This window comes from Chlamydotis macqueenii, chromosome 8 (assembly GCF_036417535.1).
Source record: "Chlamydotis macqueenii isolate bChlMac1 chromosome 8, bChlMac1.mat, whole genome shotgun sequence".
NCBI lineage: Eukaryota > Metazoa > Chordata > Aves > Otidiformes > Otididae > Chlamydotis > Chlamydotis macqueenii.
The window spans coordinates 1,791,865-1,812,549 of NC_141563.1; the positions used below are offsets into that span (position 1 = coordinate 1,791,865).

General features: G+C 53.2%; 2 protein-coding genes across 2 annotated transcripts; one reads left to right on the forward strand and one right to left on the reverse strand.

Annotated features, from left to right (window-relative positions):
- Positions 1–5,590: 5,590 nt before the first annotated feature.
- On the forward strand, positions 5,591–6,610 carry LOC147599808 (olfactory receptor 14A16-like). Its single transcript, XM_086753478.1, has one exon. The coding sequence runs from the start codon at positions 5,591–5,593 to the stop codon at positions 6,608–6,610; it is 1,020 nt and encodes a 339-aa protein (XP_086609604.1).
- Positions 6,611–8,854: 2,244 nt separating this feature from the next.
- On the reverse strand, positions 8,855–15,601 carry LOC104487214 (olfactory receptor 14C36). Its single transcript, XM_086753479.1, has 3 exons — positions 14,700–15,601; positions 9,678–9,724; positions 8,855–8,919 (listed from the first exon to the last, which is right to left on the reverse strand). Exons 1-3 carry the CDS (start codon positions 15,599–15,601, stop codon positions 8,855–8,857), a joined length of 1,014 nt encoding a protein of 337 aa, XP_086609605.1.
- Between the last annotated feature and the right edge of the window lie 5,084 nt (positions 15,602–20,685).

Genomic DNA, 20,685 nt, shown 5'->3' on the forward strand with positions numbered 1-20,685 from the left:
GTGGACAAGGGATGAGCAGCGAACATTATCTACCTGGACTTGCGCAAGGCATTTGACATTGTCCCGCACAATATCTTTCTTTCTAACCTGAATGGACCACTCAGTGGCTGAGGAATTGGCTGGATGGCTGCTCTCAGAGATTCGTAGTCAATGTCCAGGTGGAGACCGGTGACGAGTGGTGTCCCTCAGGGTTCCATGTTGGGCCCAGCCCTGTTCAACCTCTTTGTCGGTGACATGGACGGTGGGATAGAGTGCACCTTCAGCAAGTTCGCTGACAACACCAAGCTGTGTGGTGCTGTCGACACACTGGAGGGAAGGGATGCCATCCAGAGGAACCTTGATAAGCTAGAGAGCTGGGCCCATGCAAAGCTCATGAAGTTCAACCAGGCCAACTGCAAGGTCCTGCACCTGGGTCATGGCAATCCCAGACACATATACAGGCTGCATGGAGAATGGATGGAGAGCAGCCCTGAGGAGAAGGACTTGGGAGTGCTGGTGGATGAGAAGCTCAACATGAGCCGGCAATGCGCCCTTGCGGTCCAGAAGGCCAACCGCATCCTGAGCTGCATCAAGAGAAGCGTGGCCAGCAGGTCAAGGGAGGTGATTCTCCCCCTCTACTCTGCCCTGGTGAGCCCCCACCTGGAGGACTGTGTCCAGTTCTGGAGCCCCCAACATCAGAAGGATGTGGACCAGTTGGAGAAGGTCCAGAGAAGGGCCACGAAGATGATCAGTGGGCAGGAGCACCTTTCCTATGAGGACAGGCTGAGAGAATTGGGGCTGTTCAGCCTGGAGAAGAGGAGCCTCCGGGGAGATCTTATAGCGATCTTCCAGTACCTGAAGGGGGCCTACAAGAAAGATGGGGAGAGGCTGTTTTGTAGGGCCTGTTGTGATAGGAAGAGGGGTAATGGCTTTAAAATAGAGGGGGGTAGATTTAGATTGGATATTAGGAAAAAACATTTTACACTGAGGGTAGTAGAACACTGGAACACATTGCCCAGAGAGGTGGTGGATGTCCCATCCCTGGAAACAATCAAGGCCAGGTTGGACAGGCCTCTGAGCAACCTGATCTAGTTGGGGATGTCCCTGCTCCTTGCAGGGGGGTTGGACTAGATGACCTTTAAGGGTCCCTTCCAACCCTAAGAATTCTATGATTCTTAAAAGGGTTGGTTTTTGGAAGCCCTAGAGTTGACATTTGCAAGAGAGATCCAGGGCACAACAATCAGTTGTTCCTACTTGAGGAAAAGGTCAAGAAGAAATGAAGAGAATGTTTGGCCACTGCTGGGTTTAGCAAGAGGAGTAATAGATAGGTTGGAGGTACTCTGGGCCTTTGTCTTCTCCAGCAAGGTCTCTCAGTTGTGTGTGCCTAAAAGGCAGAGCCCAGCGAAAACACAGCAGTGGATGGAGATGAAGTCAGAGGTTACTTAGGTAAGGCCAAGCCTTAAGAGTCTGTTGCACCAGATGGGATGAATGCTAAGATGCTGAGAGACCAGGATGATGTCATAGTAAGGCTGTTCCAAGATATTTCGTGAGGTCATAATGTCTGGAGAAAGCAAAAAGCCAATCTTGCGTCCATCTTCTAAAAAGACCCAAGGAGTGAGCAGGGGAATTACAGGCTGCAGTGACAGAGGCCAGGAGTTGTGTGGCTGGGCAACAGCTCTGTGGGAAAAGGCTGTGGTGGTCCTTCAGTTTCATGAGGCAAAACATGACCCAGCAGAGAAGATGGCCAACAGCATCCAGGGCTGCATGAGAGCACCGCAGCCAGGAGAAGTGATTATCTCCTTCTGCTCAGCACTTTTTACACTACACCCAAAATAGTTCAGGTTTAGACACTGTGCAATGGTGATGAGACCTTGCTGTGAGGAGGAGGTTGGCTTAGAGACATCCTGAGCTGCCTTAGAGTACGGGTGATGGTGCATTTCCGTCCACCACAGGGCTTCCCTTGACCATGCTAGGGAAAGCACTCTGGTTCCTCATGACCATGCAAGTGAGCAAACATGACCTTGGCCACATCATCTTTCTTGTCTTCTGCAAGTCACCACTGCTCACATGCAGAGCTGCTTGGCAGGTACTTCCAGACCTCCTTGATCATGCCCTTTGCTTCATCTGCTGTTCCCTTTTCCCCTCTTTTCCCTCACCAGAGATCTTCCCTTTGATCATCCTTAGCTCCTCCCATACAAACAGCCCTCCTTTGTTTGCTCTTTCCACACTGGTCTTGCATTTGCTTGCTTTGTAGCTCTTTCTGAGGTGGTCAGCATGGATAATTCTATATTGGAAAGCAATTTTGTTGAATTAATACCTTATTTTAGTATTTGTAGTGCCCTGCAACTCATGCTGTTTTCTTGTGAGAGACACCAAAAGCAGGGTGAGCCAGCTGCCTGCAAGATTCACAGCTGGCAAAATGGAGCATCAGTCTGGGAGAACCCTGAGAATCTCTGGGATTCAGCCAACAGAAACATCTGAAGTTCACAAGGAGAAGTAACAAGTCCTGCATTGAGGGGAAAGAATAACCTTGTACCTCAGGGCAGGCTAGGACCTGGCTGGCTGAGCAGGGACCCTAAGGAGGAGGGCCTGGCCCCAAGGAGTGATGCCATATGAGCCAGGAGAACATGCTCACCATAAGTGAGATCAACTGCGTAGGCAGCTGCCTTAGGAACAATGTGGCCACTCAGAAAAGGGGAGTTACCATCCCTTTCGACTCAGCACTGTTGTGGCCACATTTGGACTGGTGGGTTCCTCTGTTGGGTTTCCTGGTCTAGGCAACTTGGGAGGAACTGGAGAGTGCCCAGAAGAGGTCTTCCAAGATGGTGTCTCGTGTCCATGGCCTCTGTGGTGATGCTGAGGCACCTGGGCTTTTGCCTGCTGAGACAGAGGCTCAGAGCAGCACGATCAGAGGCTTCAGCTCCTTGAACAATGGACTGACAGTGGATGGATTTGTGTGTGTGTGTGTGTCAATCCAGAGGGAGTTTGGACCAGCCCAAGGCCTTGTGTGCCAAGGCACAGTCAGGGACGGTGGAGAGAAATCAGTAATGGTAGTGAGATACTCAGATGAGAACAAGAAGAAGAGGATTAGGTGTCCACAGCTTTCAAGGGAACAGGTGCAGCCGCAGGGCAGCAGAGGACAGCCTGTGCTGGAGATTGTTGAGGGAGCTGACAATGCTGAATACCCTCATCAGAGCCGACATCTTTCTCCCCTGGGCCATGGCTGTTGCCTGTGCCACCTAGGAGAAACTTTATCATGACAGCACCAGGGCCTCATGGACTCCTCTTCCCCACTCCGGAGCAGGGAGGTGTCACAGCCTGTTCTTGCACTTGGCGTTGCACATCATCCCCACATCACAGTGCCCCAGAAAGAGTCTCAAGAAATGTGAGGGACAGGATCTCCCTTTCCCGAGCCTAGGGGTCAGGGCTTGGCCCTCTGGCTTGATATAACACATCCAGGTTTACTCAGAATCTGTTCACCTTTTACATTGCTTTTCCCTGTCATTTCAGCTCTCACCAGCCCCAGGGAGGCTTTGTCAGTAACGTCCCTCAGTGGGACCCATTAAGGCTCCAAGAAACTTTGGAGTTTGCGTCTGACTTTGACTTCTAGAGAGGTTTCCTCAACTTCCTCACCGTGCCTGAGGTTCATGGACTCAGCCCCAAACCCACCAGAGAGGTCATTAAAATCCTTGGGCTCGTCCTCTGCTGCTGAGCTGCTGCAGGCTCCTGGGATGCAGGGAGCTCATGGCAAGGAGGCAGAACGGCAGAGAGACAGCTCTGCCCAGGAGCAGCTGCTCTGCCAAGCGCAGCAGGGCTGGGGGCACTGCTGCAGGCACTGAGTGGGGACAGGCAGGGCAGAGAGAGGTTAAAGGCGGCCTGGGCTGAGAGCTCACTGGAGGAGAAACCTTCACAGCCCTCTGCACGGTAAGTCTCTGGCTGCAGGGCAATGAACAGGAGCTTCCTGGAGGGGTCTCGTCCAGCTGCCACAGCCCACAGAGATCTCTCTCCAGTGTAGAGAAGGAGGAGGAGATGCTCCAGAGCAGGAATTCCCTGATGCACTGCCAGAGGGACAGGGCACGACGGCTGCCTTCTCCCAGGGACGGCTGCAGGGTGTGAATGTGTGTGTGCAGCCAGGGGTGCCCAGGGCTGTCCTTCAGAGCAGGGTCCCTGCGCCCCAGGGGCTGTGTGCTGGGGCAGGGACTCTGCCTCTGCCGGGCTCAGCACTCAGCCTGCCCGGGGAGAGCTCCCCATGGTGTTTGGGGAGAAGCTGTGGGTGGAAGGAGAGACCCCCATCAGGTCGGGGACCTTCTGCTGCCCAGAGAGTGCTGCATGGCTCAGAGCTTCTCACAGCTGCAGGTCAATCCCAGGACACGGGCAGAGGCAGCTTTTCAAGGAGCACAAGCAGGCAGGGGCTGCCTGGAAGGAAAGGTGCTTTCCAGGGTCTGTGCTCTCGGTTTCCTGCTGGGACTGTGAGGGAACAGCAATGCAGATGTTGGGTTTGGACAAGAGAAGGAGGCCCCTATAGCGTAACACTGAGAGATCAGCAGGTCTGCGAGGAACTTGATAAAGCTCCTTCATCATTCCTTTGCCTACAGAAAGCTCTGTCATCTCTTCAGTGTTTTTCTGACCCACTCCGTAGGGCTGGCCAACAGAAAGATGGGCCTGGGCAGGGTTCTGCTGCCAGAAGGTTTCCTGATGACAGGGGTGAGCACACGGTGGGTGGGATGGGCTCTGTGAGTTGTAGCCTCTGCAGCCAGAGCTCCAGCACAGGAGACTCCTGAGTGCCCCTCAGTCCCTCCATGGCCTTGCCGCCCTGGGCAGAAGCACTGGGGCATTTCTCCTTCTTTCTCCACCTGCCCCTGCTGCTGCTGCTCTTGTTTTCGGGCTCTCTGGGGATGGGGGTTCAGCAGCAGCTCAGCCACTGACCCTGCAGGCCTTGCCGTGCAGATGTGTCCATGGGAGCAAGGTGCCCAAGCCCTCTTCTGGCCTGTGGGTCTCTGGGCAATGCAGGCCAGAGGGTGGGGATGAAGCTGGCTCTTTTTGGCAGACACCCCATCTTCAAGGGATCAGAAAGCTCACAGATCTTTACTGAGGGGAGTTTTACTGGGGAGGGGAGTTTTAAACTGAATTCCTCTGCTCCCAGCAGTATCCAAATTTCTTTCCAAGGGAACAGCTGGGTGTGATCATCCTCCAGATTAAAGAGGTGCAAGCCCAGGGCAGCTGGGATCAAGTCTGATGGACTCACTCTGCACTAAGGGTCTGCCTGTTTGCAGCCCAGCTCTCCCAATGCAGCTCTTGTAGCAGAACAGAAAATTCAAGGCTGTCTGCCTTCGAATAAAACAAACACAACCAACCCCCACAGCTCTGCTCTGCAGCTGGGTCAGTTGGGAGGGACATTGCTGAAATGTCAATGATTTCATGAGGGGATTTAAACAGAGATCACTCCTGGTTCCTACCTGCCTGTCGGCAGCACTGACTCCTCAGGAGTCCACAGCAGAACCCTCTGCTCCCCATTGCACCCTCAGCCAGCAGAACCCAGAGCTCAGCCAGGGAGCTGCACGAAGGTCTTTCTGGAAGGATAGAGGCTGGGCGAATGATGGTTCCTTGAAAAATGGAGTCAGTTTTGCTTAGTAAATTCAGTCCTGACCCTTCACTGTCTTCTCCTGGATTGACAGACTCCCATGCCCAGAGGAAGCCAATGTCCAACAGCAGCTTCATCACTGAGTTCCTCCTCCTGGCATTCGCAGACACACGGGAGCTGCAGCTCTTGCACTTCTGGCTCTTCCTGGGCATCTACCTGGCTGCCCTCCTGGGCAACGGCCTCATCATCACTGCCATAGCCTGCGACCACCGCCTCCACACCCCCATGTACTTCTTCCTCCTTAACCTCTCTGTCCTTGATCTGGGCTGGATCTCCACCACTGTCCCCATATCCATGGCCAATTCCCTCTGGAACACCAGGGCCATCTCCTACTTGGGATGCACCGCACAGGCCTTTTTATTTCTCTTCTTGATCTCAGCTGAGTATCATCTTCTCACTGTCATGGCCTATGACCGCTACGTTGCCATCTGCAAACCCCTGCACTACGGGACCCTCCTGGGCAGCAGAGCTTGTGTCCACATGGCAGCAGCTGCTTGGGGCAGTGGGTTTCTCCATGCCCTGGTGCACACTGCCAATACATTTTCACTGCCACTCTGCCAGGGCAATGCTGTGGACCAGTTCTTCTGTGAAGTCCCCCAGATCCTCAAGCTCTCCTGTTCAGACTCCTACCTCAGAGAAGCTGGGGTACTTGTGGTCAGCGTCTTTTTTGGTTTTGGCTGTTTTGTGTTCATTGTTGTGTCGTATGTGCAGATCTTCAGGGCTGTGCTGAGGATCCCCTCTGAGCAGGGACAGCACAAAGCCTTTTCCACGTGCCTCCCTCACCTGGCTGTGGTCTCCCTGTTTGTCAGCACTGGTATGGTTGCATACCTGAATCCCCCCTCCATCTCCTCCCCATCTCTCAACCTGGTGGTGTCATTTCTGTACTCGGTGGTGCCTCCAGCAGTGAACCCCCTCATCTACAGCATGAGGAACCAGGATCTCAAGGATGCCCTGAGGAAACTATATGAATACATCTTCTTCCATCATTAGTAAGGAACCACCAGCTACATATAACTCCCAGGAATGCAGTAAAATCCCAGTTTATCTTATGTTCTCCTATTTTTCATTTTTTATTTTTTTTAAACTTGTGGTAATATGAGTTGTAATAATGTATTATTCATACAACTTCTTCTTAATTCTGAGACCTCTTTTTTTTCATTCTGGAAAACCCAATGTACATAAGAAATGGGGCCATTGCAAAGATAAAGCAGCTGGAACGTAGGCATTTGCCCCTACTCTCATCTCTCAGATCTCCTCTGGAGCTTGGGGCCCAGCCCCAGCAGGCAGAAGGGATTCAGGAGCCAAGGGCACAGCTGTCACATGGGAGATGACAACACCAATGTTAGCGTAGATGTTTGACCATGCAGGGTGAGGACACGCTGCAGTGCGTGTGTGGTGCAGAGCCCAGTCTCCTGGAAGGCAGCTGAGACAGGCAAGTGCAGGAAAGAGGAGGCTGGTCCGTTCCCTTGGTGGCATGGACAGTCTGAGAAGGTGCCCCAGGGCACCCATCACGCCCCAGCCTCCTTTGTCAGATATTTCTAGCACTGGCCACTCACACCAGTTTGTGGGTGTTTTGCTCTGTGGCCATCTCCATCCTCCTGCTGGTCTTGGCACCTGTGCTGGGGGAAGAGCCAGCCCTGCCCAGCCGCTCTTCTCACCCAGACCTTGGCCACCCTAGAGCAGGGCTGTTTGTGAGCCCTTTCACGGACACGGCTGGGGCTTGGCTGGATCTGGGCACTGGGGGCTACAAAAGAAGGAGGGCTGATGGGGATGGACACTGAGGTGTGGCATGGGGACTCTGGTGAGAGCAGTTTCCCCACCCCAAACACACCCTGTCCTGTGCAGTGTCTGATGAAGGGGGACCGTGGGGGCGTGTGTTGGGCAGTGGGGCTGTGCTGGCTCAGGAACGGGTCACAGATTGGAGCCATAACCCAACAGTCAGGAGGAGGAAGCAAGGACAGGCCATGAAGGAGAAATTTGGAAGTGTGACCTCAGCATACAGGCACGTGTTTAGGAAAGCTGACAATCACCTGGAGCTGATGGGCGCTGCAGGTAAGGTCAAGAGAAAAATGAAGAGCTGCAGTGTCCTGGTTTCGGCAGAGATGGAGTTAATTTTCCTCTCAGTAGCCGGTGTGTTTTGGATTTCTTGTGTGAAGAATGTTGATAAAAACACTCCGATGATATGAGCTGTTGTAAATGAGACCAAGGACACTGTCCTGCTTTCCAAGTCTCGCTAATTTGCAGATGCAGGAAGCTGGGAGAAAGACAGACAGAATAATTGACCCAAACTGGCCAAAGAGAGTATTCCATGCCATGAACATTATGCTCAGTATAGAAGTGGGAGCTGGCCAGGGCGGGTATCTGCCTTCCTGGCATCCATCTTTCCCCCTCATTCACTCGCAATGTTCCCTCTACCTTGCTGGCTCCCTTTTGCTCCTTTGCTTGCTCCTGAGTTTCATTTCCATGATCGCTGCTCGGGAAGGGATGTATGGGTCATTGGGGCATCGGGTGGTGAAAAAAAGTACATTGTACAATTTTTATATTTTAATATCCTTATATTCTGGTGTTATTGTAGTTTTCCTTTACGATTTCAGTAAACTGTCTTCATCTCAACCCACAAGTTTTCCTTCTTCTCAGTTCTCTCCCCCATCCCAGTAGGGGAGAAACTGTGTGGTAATTGAGGCTAAAACATCACATTCTGTCACTGAGTTCGCAGCAAAGGCTGAGCAAGGAACAGGCTGCTGAGTGATGGGGTGGAGGGGGCATAACTGCAGACACAGGCGGGGCTGAGGCACTGGATGCCTTCTTTGCCTCAGGCTCTGCTGATAAGGTCTCCCAGGCCTCTCCTTAGTGACAGGGCTCAAGGAGGAGGAGAGGGTGTATTGAGAGGAACCTAGGCAGATCCCACAAGGACAAGGGCCAGTTCCTGTCCCTGCGGGGCGCTCACCCTGGCCGTGGCACAGGCTGGGGAGCAGCTCTGAGGGAAAGGACTTGGTGGGCAGGGAGCACAGGAGGCAGCCGTGTGCCCTGGCAGCAAGAGAGGAGAGCGGTGCCCTGGGCTGTATGACCAGGAGTGTGGCCAGGAGATGGGGGGAAAGGACTCTCCTCCTCTATGTGAGATTGTTAGGCCACATCCAAACACTCTGTCCAGTTTTGGGAACCCCAGCACTGGAAAGGTGTTGGCAAGCTAGAGCAGGTTTAGTGAAGGGCCCTGAAGATGATCAGGGGGCTGGATCACATCCCCTGTGAGGAAAAGCTGATGAAGCGGGGCATGTTCTGCTGAGAAGGCGCCTTTACACCTGGAGAGGTGGAAAAATCAAGGAGGTTAAATGCACCGTACAGACTTCTGGCAATGAGAGTACAGGGACAATTACAGTACCATATTTCCTCCCCTGCAATTAGTATGCATCCTAGAAATCCCCATTTTGTCGTGGTGGAAAATCACCATCATTTTACTAAAGTTTTCCTTAATCTCAGGTGATGGAAAGGTGCTCAGGTGTTCTTTATAGTGCTGCAAGCAGTTCTTCCCCTTTCCAGGCAGAGCTCAGCTGCCTGACCACGGACATCGAGTGCCACTCGTAGACGCCCCGGTGTATGTGATGCTTTTCCCTGTGAGCAGTCGCTGTCACACAGGACAGGAGGTCTCCTGCAGGAGACCAGAGCTTCTGGGGAGCTGCTGGTTGAGTCCAGGCAGAGGCCCAGGACACCTGCACTGGCATGAGGCGTCCGTGTCCCTGTAACTGAAGACACCTGCGTTCCCTGCAGCTACATCCCACCCTAGTTCTGGAAATTCTTTTTTGTTGCACAATATTAATTAAAAAATATTAATGAAATCCCTGGAAGAGTACAATATCAAAAAATAAACCAAAGCTAAACTAGGAGGAAATAAACACCAAGAATTTTAAAAGCTGAAAATTGTATTAGAATTTGGTCTTTGTTTTACATCTTTCTTTATTCCTTCCTTGTTTCATTTTTATTGACATTTTCTAAGCATTGCTATCATAATCAGGCCTTCAGTATATGAAAAAGAAGGTATTTGTAAGTCTTGCGGAAATACCGGTGTGCCAAAACCCCTCTGCACCCAGGAGCATCCATGCCACTCCTCACTCTTTGCATGGAGGTCACCCGCTGAGACAGCAGGCTCTCTCATCGGATACTGGGAAGCAGGGTGACCAACTTCAGCAAAACAGCCTGCGTTTGGGTGGCCAGATTTGCACTCATCTCAACACATCAGTGTCACAGTGTCTACTTAAAGGGGTCTCTAGATCATTCCTGAATACTCCCCTTTTGCTTCCTCTCAGGGTAAATGAAGAGTGACTCAGTTTTAAGTGAAGAAAGGGAGGAGACGTGTCTCCCCCAACATCAGAGACCTCCATGCAGATGTCTCTGTCAAATCCAGTTGTCTAGATTTCCCTTTCTAGTTAGTGGAGAGGAAGAAGTTGTTTCAACTGAGGTGTCTGGAGATACATTTCCTGGGATGAGAATGCTCCAGAAGTGTTCCCATAGGTCCTGGGTCACATTTCCAAGCAGCATATGGGTATTTCCTCTACCCCGGGTCAGCCCAGATAGCCACAGCTGAAGGATGTGAGCAAAGGAGTCACCTGAATTAATTGGCTCCATCACCTTCCCAGGGACTGAGATGCAGCTGACCAGCTGAGGCAGCTGCAGCTCCTGGATACTCCCTCTTGCACTGCTTGGAAATGGGTGTGGTGTCTGCCTTTTCCCAGTCTCTGTTTGACCTCCCGTTTCAAAGAAGACCAAGAGCAGCCTGGCCATGACTGCAGGGAGTTCTCCCAGCACCCTTGGGCACATCCCCTCTAGGCCCGTGGACCTGTGTGTGCCCAACTGTCATTAAGTCCCCTCCAGATACATCTTCCTCTGCCATGGGTGCAACCTTGCTAGCACAGATGTTGGTAGGAGACTGGAGGACCAGGGAGGTCTGAGGGCAGGTCTTACCAGGAGAAAAGGTTGGAAACACAGCAATGAGTTCCTCAGCCTTTTTTCAGGTTTGGTCACTACATGTCCTGCTGCACTGAGCCATGAGCCCACATTTTCCTCAGCTGACTCCTTGTGCTGCCAGTGAATTTACAGAAGGCTTTCAGGTTGCCCTCCACATGGGAGGGCTCATGGACACCCCGCTCAGCCAGCAAGTTATCTTTGTTGGGGGCCCAGCTGAAGTGTCTCTATACCAATGCACGCAGCATGGGGAATAAACAGGAAGAGCTGGAGATGCGTGCATACGAGCAGGGTACGACCTCATTGGCATCACGGAGACGTGGTGGGATGACACATACGACTGGAGCGTCAACATGCAGGGGTACAGGCATTTTAGAAAAGACAGAGGGGGAGACGAGGAGGGGGTGTCGCTCTCTACATCAGCAACTGGCTGGAGTGTGTGGAGCTCCACCTGGGGATGGAGGAGGAGCTGACAGAGAGCTTATGGGTCAAGATTAGAGGATGGGGACAGACAGGAGACGTTACGGTGGGGGTCTGTTACAGACCGCCTGGCCAGGAGGACAGAGCAGACGAAGCGCACTATAGGCAGATAGGAGCAGCCTCATGCTCACAAGCCCTGGTCCTCATGGGGGACTTGAACCACCCTGACATCTGTTGGAGAGACAACACGGCAGGGCACAGGCAGTCCAGCAGGTTCCTGGAATGCGTGAACGACAACTTCCTCCTGCAGGCGATAGAGGAGCCGACAAGGCGGGGTGCCATGCTCGACCTTGTGCTCACCAACAGGGAGGGACTGGTGGGGGATGTGAAACTAAAGGACAGCCTTGGCTGCAGCGACCACGACGCGGTGGAGTTCAAGATCCACGGGGCAGCAAGGAAACTACATGGCAAGCTCTCTGCCCTAGACTTCAAGAAGGCAGACTTCGGCCTCTTCAGGGACCTGATGGGCCAAGTGCCATGGGAGGCGGCCCTGGAGGGAAGAGGGGCCCAGGAAAGTTGGTCTATATTCAAGGAGCACCTCCTCCAAGCTCAGCAGAGGTGCATCCCGATGAAAAACAAGTTGGGCAAAAAGGCCAGGAGGCAGGCGTGGATGAGCAAGGAGCTCCTGGACCAACTGAAAGTGAAAAAGGAAGCCTATAGAGGGTGGAAGCGGGGACAGGTAGCCTGGGAGGACTACAAAGAGGCTGCGCGAGTGGCCAGGGATAAGGTAAGGAAGGCCAAAGCCCTGGCAGAACTGAATCTGGCCAGGGATAGAAAATGCAACAAGAAGAGCTTTTATAGGTACGTAGGGGACAAAAGAAAGTCCAGGGAAAATGTAGGCCCCCTCCAGAAGGCAACTAGTGTCCTGGTTACCCAGGACATGGGGAAGGCTGAGGTTCTCAATGACTTTTTTGCCTCAGTCTTCACCAACAAGAGTTCCTGTCCCACCACCCAACCTGTAGAAGGTGCAAGCAGGGACCGCGAGGATGAAGATCCACCCATTGTACTTGAAGAGCAGGTTCGGGATCATCTGAGGAACCTGAAGGTGCACAAGTCCATGGGACCTGATGAGATCCATCCGCGGGTCCTGAGGGAACTGGTGGATGAAGTTGCCAAGCCACTGGCTATCATATTTGAGAAGTCGTGGCGGTCTGGTGAGGTCCCCGATGACTGGAAGAGAGGGAACATAACCCCAATTTTTAAAAAGGGGAATAAGGAAGACCCAGGTAACTACAGGCCGGTCACCCTCACCTCTGTGCCTGGCAAGGTCATGGAGCAGATTCTCCTGGAAACCATGCTAAGGCATATGGAGAGCAAGGAGGTGGTTGGTGACAGCCAACATGGCTTCACCAAGGGCAGATCGTGCCTGACCAATTTGCTGGCCTTCTATGACGGGGTGACAGCATCGGTGGACAAGGGACGAGCAACTGACATCATCTACCTGGACTTGTGCAAAGATTTTAACACTGTCCCGCACGACATCCTTCTCTCTAAACTAGAGAGACATGGCTTTGATGGACGGACCATTCGGTGGATAAGGAGTTGGCTGGATGGCCGCACTCAGAGAGTGGTGGTCAACGGCTCTATGTCCATGTGGAGACCGGTGACGAGTGGCATACCTCAGGGGTCCGTGCTGGGCCCGGCCCTGTTCAACATCTTTGTCGGCGACATGGACAGTGGGATAGAGTGCACCCTCAGCAAGTTCGCCGACGACACCAAGTTGTGTGGTGCCGTCGACACGCTGGAAGGGAGGGATGCTATCCAGGGGGACCTTAACAGGCTGGAGAGGTGGGCCCGTGCCAACCTCATGAAGTTCAACCAGGCCAAGTGCAAGGTCCTGCACCTGGGTCATGGCAATCCCAGGCACAAACACAGGCTGCGCAGAGAATGGATGGAGAGCAGCCCTGAGGAGAAGGACTTGGGAGTGCTGGTGGACGAGAAGCTCAACATGAGCAATGCGCCCTTGCGGACCAGAAGGCCAACCGCATCCTGGGTTGCATCCAGAGGAGCGTGGCCAGCAGGTCGAGGGAGGTGATTCTCCCCCTCTACTCTGTCCTGGTGAGACCCCACCTGGAGTACTGTGTCCAGTTCTGGAGCCCCCAACACAGGAAGGACATGGACCAGTTGGAGAAGGTCCAGAGGAGGGTCACGAAGATGATATGATAAAACGGCTGGAGCACCTCTCCTATGAGGACAGGCTGAGAGAGTTGGGGCTGTTCAGCCTGGAGAAGAGGAGGCTCCGGGGAGACCTGATAGTGGTCTTCCAGTACCTGAAGGGGGCCTACAAGAAAGATGGGGAGAGGCTGTTCAGTAGGGCCTGTTGTGATAGGACAAGGAGTAATGGTTTTAAAATAGAGGGAGGTAGACTTAGATTGGAAATTAGGAAAAAATTTTTTATGATGCGAGTTATAGAACACTGGAACAGGTTGCCCAGAAAGGTGGTGGAAGCCCCATCCCTGGAAACGTTCAAGGCCAGGCTGGATGAGGCTCTGAGCAACCTGATCTAGTCAGGGATGTCCCTGCTCCTTGCAGGGGGGTTGAACTAGATGACCTTTGAAGGTCCCTTCCAACCCTAACCATTCTATGATTCTATGATTCTATGATTTTCTGTTCTGGAGCAGACCTGACACCAAGCAGAATGTTGCTCCTTACCCAGGTCTCCTCTGAGAATGTGCCCTGACTGTTGGGTTATCGCTCCAATCTGTGACCCGTTCCTGAGCCAGCACAGCCCCACTGCCCAACACACGCCCCCACGCCCCCCTCATCAGACACTGCACAGGACAGGGTGTGTTTGGGTTGGGGAAACTTCCCCATGCCAGCCCAAAGTGTCCATCCCTATCAGCCCTCCTTCTTTTGTAGCCCCCAGTGCCCAGATCCAGCCAAGCCCCAGCCGTGTCCGTGAAAGGGCTCACAAACAGCCCTGCTCTAGGGTGGCCAAGGTCTGGGTGAGAAGAGCGGCTGGGCAGGGCTGGCTCTTCCCCCAGCACAGGTGCCAAGACCAGCAGGAGGATGGAGATGGCCACAGAGCAAAACACCCACAAACTGGTGTGAGTGGCCAGTGCTAGAAATATCTGACAAAGGAGGCTGGGGCGTGATGGGTGCCCTGGGGCACCTTCTCAGACTGTCCATGCCACCAAGGGAATGGACCAGCCTCCTCTTTCCTGCACTTGCCTGTCTCAGCTGCCTTCCAGGAGACTGGGCTCTGCACCACACACGCACTGCAGCGTGTCCTCACCCTGCATGGTCAAACATCTACGCTAACATTGGTGTTGTCATCTCCCATGTGACAGCTGTGCCCTTGGCTCCTGAATCCCTTCTGCCTGCTGGGGCTGGGCCCCAAGCTCCAGAGGAGATCTGAGAGATGAGAGTAGGGGCAAATGCCTACGTTCCAGCTGCTTTATCTTTGCAATGGCCCCATTCCTTATGTATATTGGGTTTACCAGAATGAAAAAAAGAGGTCTCAGAATTCAGAAATTTTATGAACAATACATAATTACAAATCATATTATCACAACTTCGAAGAACAACTATAACATTAAAAAATAGGAGAACAAAAGATAGGCTGAGATTTTACTGCGTTCCTGGGACTTATATGTAGATGATGGGTCCTTATTAAAGATAGAATAATGTGTATTCATATATTTTCCTCAGGGCATCCTTGAGCTCCTTGTTCCTCATGCTGTAGATGAGGGGGTTCACTGCTGGAGGCACCACCGAGTACAGAAATGACACCGCCATGTTCAGAGATGGGGAAGAAATGGAGGGGGGCTTCAGGTAGGCAAACATGGCAGTGCTGATAAACAGGGAGACCACGGCCAGGTGAGGGAGGCACGTGGAAAAGGCTTTGTGCTGTCCCTGCTCAGAGGGGATCCTCAGCACGGCCCTGAAGATCTGCACATACGACACAACAATGAACACAAAACAGCCAAATGCTACTAGGAGACTGACCACAATAACCCAGACTTCCCTGAGGTAGGAGTCCGAGCAGGAGAGCTTGAGGATCTGGGGGATTTCACAGAAGAACTGGTCCAGGGCATTGCCCTGGCAGAGTGGCAGTGAAAATGTATTGGCAGTGTGCAGCAGAGCACAGAGAAACCCACTGCCCCAGGCAGCTGCTGCCATGTGGACACAAGCTCTGCTGCCCAGGAGCGTCCCGTAGTGCAGGGGTTTGCAGATGGCAACGTAGCGGTCATAGGCCATGAGAGTGAGAAGATAATACTCAGCTGAGATAAGAAAGACATAGAAAAAGAGCTGGGCCATACAGCCTTGGTAGGAGATGTTTCTGGTGTCCCTCAGTGAATTGGCCATGGCTTTGGGGACAGTGGTGGAGATGGAGCCCATGTCAAGGAAGGAGAGGTTGAGGAGGAAGAAGTACATGGGGGTGTGGAGGCGGTGGTTGCAGGCTATGGCAGTGATGATGAGGCCGTTGCCCAGGAGGGCAGCCAGGTAGATGCCCAGGAAGAGCCAGAAGTGCAAGAGCTGCAGCTCCCGTGTGTCTGCGAATGCCAGGAGGAGGAACTCAGTGATGGAGCTGCTGTTGGACATTTGCTTCCACTGCGATTTGAGGCTGTCCAAGGAGGAAAATGCATGAATAAGTTAGGACAGATTTATTTAAGCAAAATCTACTCAGTTACTCATAGATACCTCCAGGATTTCATCTCCCCTTTCAGGAAGACCTTTTGCCGGTCCCCTGCATGATCTGTGGTTGGTGCTGGCTAAGGGTGACTCTGGGAGCAGGGAGCTGTGCCGTGGTCTCTGCAGGATTCAGTCCTGCACTATGGCAATAAGTAAATAGCAAGATGGAATGAACTCAGATTAAATCCACTTCTCATAGCAAAGAGCTTTCTGCATTGTCACTGCCAGTTCTCCCAGCTCTGGAGGTGAGCTGTGGGGATTGTCTTTGGTTTGTTCTGTTCTGGTTGCTCCACCACAGCTGAGGACTGTTGGAGTCCTTGTCATTCCTGCTGCACTCCAAGTGAAATCCTGTGAGTGCCAAGAGGTGAAGGAACTGTCCCTTAGTGTGGAATGAGGACAGACCCTGGTCTCAGCTGCCCTGTGCTGGCACCTCTTTTGAGCTGGAGGACAATCACACTCGGGTGTTTCTCCCCACCAAAAACCTGGACACTTCTGAGAGCAGAGGAATTCAGTTTCCAAGTGTACACCACCCTATACCTCACTCCTTCTCTTCAAAATCAGGGACGATCTTGGTGCTCTCCTCCCAGGCAGGGACACTGAGGGCTTATTACAGCTGCTTGCACACAGCTGCTCAGCAGCATTTCCATGGCTCTAGCCCTGGAAATTTTCCTGCACTGGGCACCTGGAAAAGCAGTGATACCGTGGGACAGTTGCGCCCCTCTGAAGGGCAGCCTGGAGCCCTGCAGGACTCCCCGGGGAAAGAGTCAAATATCCTAAAGTTGGAGTGTCCTGAAGAAAAAGTCAGAGCTTTTCCAGCTGCACACATTGCATTGTCTATGGCCCTAAAGGTTAGGAGAAGGTTTGGTTGCTTTTCCTCCATGGAAAAATCTCCATGACAAAACCTATGGAGCTGGTGTCTTGGCTGAACCTCTTTGGTGGCCATCCTCACCCCTCTCTTCGGTGGTCAGGTTTCTGGGAAGGCAATTGATGGCAAGGTTCCCCTTCACTGAGGCAGGGGAGGCTTTGCTGTGTGCAAAAGAAGACCAGAGAATTGCTCCAGGAACAGTCCCTGCACTGCAGGGCATGGCAGGGAGGTGCCCAAATCCCCCCTCCCACCACCTTGCTGGCATCAGCTCCCTCTCCCTCTCTGACAATGTCTGCCACCTGCAGCTGTCTCTGCTGGGAACCGCTTCTCTGTGCCCAAGTCTCTTCCCTGGCAGTGCTCACAGAACCAGAGCCCCATCCCACTCCCTGTGTGCTCAGCTCTGCCCTCCAAACACCTCCTGGCAGCAGGGAACTGTTGCGGGGGCAGCTCTGTCTGTGCAAGGGCTAAGGAGCAGCTCAGAGAAGCCCTAAAGAGAACGGGCATCTCTGTGTCTCCTCAAGAGTGGAACAATAAATTCCCATCTCCCACTTCCCACCCAGCCAACCAAGAGGACTGATCCCAAAGCACAGACTCCTTCCCTTTCAGGGAAACCACACTTTGACCATCCCCTTTACAAATCCCCTTGGAAATGACCTGGGGGTAGCATGGAGCTTAAAGCAGCGCTGACCCATGGAGCACACTCTCGACAGCAGAAAGACCCTGTCCTGTCAGGGGTCTCTCCTTCCACCCACAGCTTCTCCCCACAGCCCTCATAGCTGAGTCCCTGCCCCATCACACAGCCCCCATGGTGAAGGGACCCAGCTCGGAAGGACAGCCCTGGGCACCCGTGGCTGCACACCTGGCTTTGCACCCTTGCACTCACCCCCCACACAAGGCAGACATCATGCCCTCTCCTACTGATGGTGCAGCAGGGAAGCCCTGCTCAAGAGCTCGTCCCCCTCCTCCCCTACACCGGGGAAACTGTGAGAATCGTCCTGGCAGTTCCTACAGGCTGTGCGATGAATGAGCTCCAGGAGATCCCTCCAGGAACACCAGCTTCAATGCCCTGCAGCCAGGGACTTACCGTAAAGAGGTCTGTGAAGATTTCTGCCTCACCGAGCTCCTGGCATCCTCCCACCGCAGGCTGCCTTTCACCTCTCTCTGCCTTGCTCCTCTCCCCTCAGCTCCTGCAGACAGAGCCCTCAGCCCTGCTGCGCTTGGCAGAGGAGCTGCTCCTGGGCAGAGCTGTCTCTCTGCAGCGCTGCCCTGTTACCATCAGCTCCCTCCATCCCAGGAGCCCGGCCCAGCTCAGCAGCAGAGGCCCAGCCCAAGGCAGCAGTTTCTCTGTCCCCTCTGGGCTCCCTCCAGCTGTCCCTGGGGCTGCAGGGCTGACAGCTCCTGACAGGCACAAGGGTCATCCCTGGGGAACAGCATTTGCAAAAGACTGAAGTAATCCCTGACTGCCCCTCTCTGAACACTGAACCTGCTGGGAAACAGGCTGAAGTCATCACGGATGTTCCCTCCCTCAGCTGGGGAGAGACATTTCCTTCCAGCAGTGTCATTGCTCCTCTTCGGAGAAGAGTTGGCCATGAGAATCACCTTTCCTTGTTCCTCTGTTAGGCAGGGTGCCCAGACAGTGACAAGGAGGGATCTCTTTTACCCCTGCTGAGGGAAAGGACTCAGCAGAGTCAGTCATGGCCTCTCACCCTGGGTTTGCAGTCCTAGGGCTGGAACAGGACCCATCTCCCTCCCACGCACACCCCAGACCCAGAGGAGGTGGAATGCCTCTTGCCTCCATTCAGCTGTGCACAAAGAGCTGCACCTGCACATGAGCTGTTTTTCTCAGCTCCCTTTGTAATTCCTGGTGACTGAGGGTGTTGTTCAGCTCTGAACACCTGGTGACATTTGAAGTGACACCAGAGTTTGTCCAAGAGGTGTGCAGGCAGCTGCAAGCTCCAATTGAAGCAGTGCTGATGGAGAGGACAGCATCTTGGGGCATCCTTCTGGAGCCTGGTGGGGAATTTGCTTGGTAGATGGAAATGACAGCAGTTAGGGCAACTAAAACCTCCCCTGTTCATTATGTCTGAAGTAGCCTACAGAGGCAGTCAGCTGAGGAAATGGAACCAAGTCTCCCTCAGCTCTGTTTCCTAGATCTCCACTGCCTGTAGTGGCAGTTTTCTCATGGACATCCCCACATTGCCTGACCTGATGCAGCGCAGCTGCTCAGCTACAGGCCTGTAGTGCTACAGGAGATGCCAGCACGCTGCAGCACAACTGCATGGGGCTGGCAGGGACAGCACTGGCCCTGTGGGAAATTCTGCCATTCCTGTCAGAGCAGGTGCAGGGCAGATACCCCAGACAGCATCACCAACAAATGTGAAGCCTTTGCACCAGCCCAGGTGGCATCTCAGAGAGATTCGGTTTCTGTCAGCCACTGACTGAATCCCACCACTGCAGAGAGGCAAGGGGTGACCCAAGTTCATCCAGTTCATTAACAGGAAGCCCATCACACTGCTGTCTCAAATCATTTTGCTACTCCCAAACATGGTTGGTTCTTCTTTCCATCAAACCTTTGCTCAGACCATTGACAATACAACCAAGGAAGTGTCGAATGGTTTAGACTGTGTTCGTGCGTCACAGCATGTCCAAAGCCAAGGACATTTTCAGCAGCACCTTGACCTCCTGGAGCTCAGCTTCTCCTCCACCACAGCCCCTCAGGGGCAGCAGAGACACTACAGACAGCAAAGCCTTCTCCTGCCAGGGCTCCAGAGCCCAATCCTGGTTTTCTCTGGCCTTGGGGACTCAGTGGGTCCCTCATTTCATCTTTACCGTGTCATCTGCCACGCACTCCAGCATGTCTCTGGTCTCCAGCAAAGCATTTGCACACATGGGGTCTTGGGCACTTGTTACCATGCTTGCCTGTGACAAGTCTGAGCTTGGCCCCGGTGCCACAGCTGAGGTGCTGCAGCCCAACCAGGCACCAATGCCCTCAGCCTGGGGCACAGTCAGGAGGAGCAGGAGTCCCATGTGCCACCACAGACTTTTGGAATCGGTGGAATAAACGGTGAGGTGTGGTGGGACAGCTCACACTGCTGGAGGTGCTGCAGTGGTGCACATGGGCTTTTCAGGAGAGGCAGGCTGGAATGATCCAGAGCGGGATGCCCTCCGTGTGCAGGAGCTCATCGTGTGTATGGAGCTCATCTGTGGGATGTGGTGAGCCCTTGTGTGTGAGGGTGAGAGGAGAGGCCTGTTGGTGTGACATCCTGGTGGGAGAGGAAGAACCTGCCATCAGGGTAAGGAAGTGTAGCAACCCAAGGAGGTCTCCAGATCAAAGCTTCCAGGTCTTATTGGAGACTTTAATGGCCCTTATGCCCTTAATGTCTCAGATTCCATTTCTGCTGAGACACCAGGCTAGTGTCACAATGAAGCCACACTCAAACAGCTTCAAAATGTCATGGAGACTGGTGGAGCTCCCTGGAGGCTTGCAGCACCCAAATATTGCATGGATCTGTCAAAAATGAGCAGAAGAGTTAAAGGCTGGATATCCAGAGCATGTCCACATGGATCCCATTTTTGGGTACTTTAAAGAGTAGCTGGCTGGATTTAGCCCAGTTAGGTTGTCCCTGGCCATTCTCTTGGCTGTCTGTGATGAATGGACAGGACTACTGGACACGAGGAGAGTGGTGGTGGTCTTTGACCTGGAAAGCAGCAAGGCTTTCTGCATGATCCCCCACACTATTCTTGTGGTCAAGTTAGGATCTCATAGTCTGCATGAGTGGATAAGTAGATGGGCAAAATACCAGCTGGGTGGTAAGGCTGGAGAGATGTGGTCAATGTGTGGAACTCTGTTTGGAGGCACCTAGCCAGTAGGGCCCTGCAGGGGTCTATCCTGCTCAGAGGGCTGGGTACCCAAAGAACAACTGGTCTTACTATTAAAGGCTGAAGCAAAGAAGGCATTAAGTACCTCAACCCTTTCCTCATCCTTTGCATCCATGCCCAAGAGTGCTGCAATGGATCAGTACCAGTTTTTCAGGAAAGACAGGCTGGAAGGATCTAGGGTGGAGTTCCCTGTAAGTGAAGAAATTAACTTTGAGTATGAAGCTCCTCTGTGGGGCACGTGAAATGTTTA

Bases quoted from the DNA above. Each gene is read 5' to 3' on its own strand.
- LOC147599808 (XM_086753478.1), top strand. From the start codon at position 5,591: ATGGAGTCAGTTTTGCTTAGTAAATTCAGTCCTGACCCTTCACTGTCT.
- LOC104487214 (XM_086753479.1), bottom strand. From the start codon at position 15,601: ATGTCCAACAGCAGCTCCATCACTGAGTTCCTCCTCCTGGCATTCGCA. The intron at 9,725-14,699 runs AATATATGAATA...ATGCAAAGAGTG, and splicing joins CTCAAGGATGCCCTGAGGAA to AGGAGTGGCATGGATGCTCC. The intron at 8,920-9,677 runs GTATTTCCGCAA...CCACCTCTCCAG, and splicing joins AGAGGGGTTTTGGCACACCG to GTGTAAAGGCGCCTTCTCAG.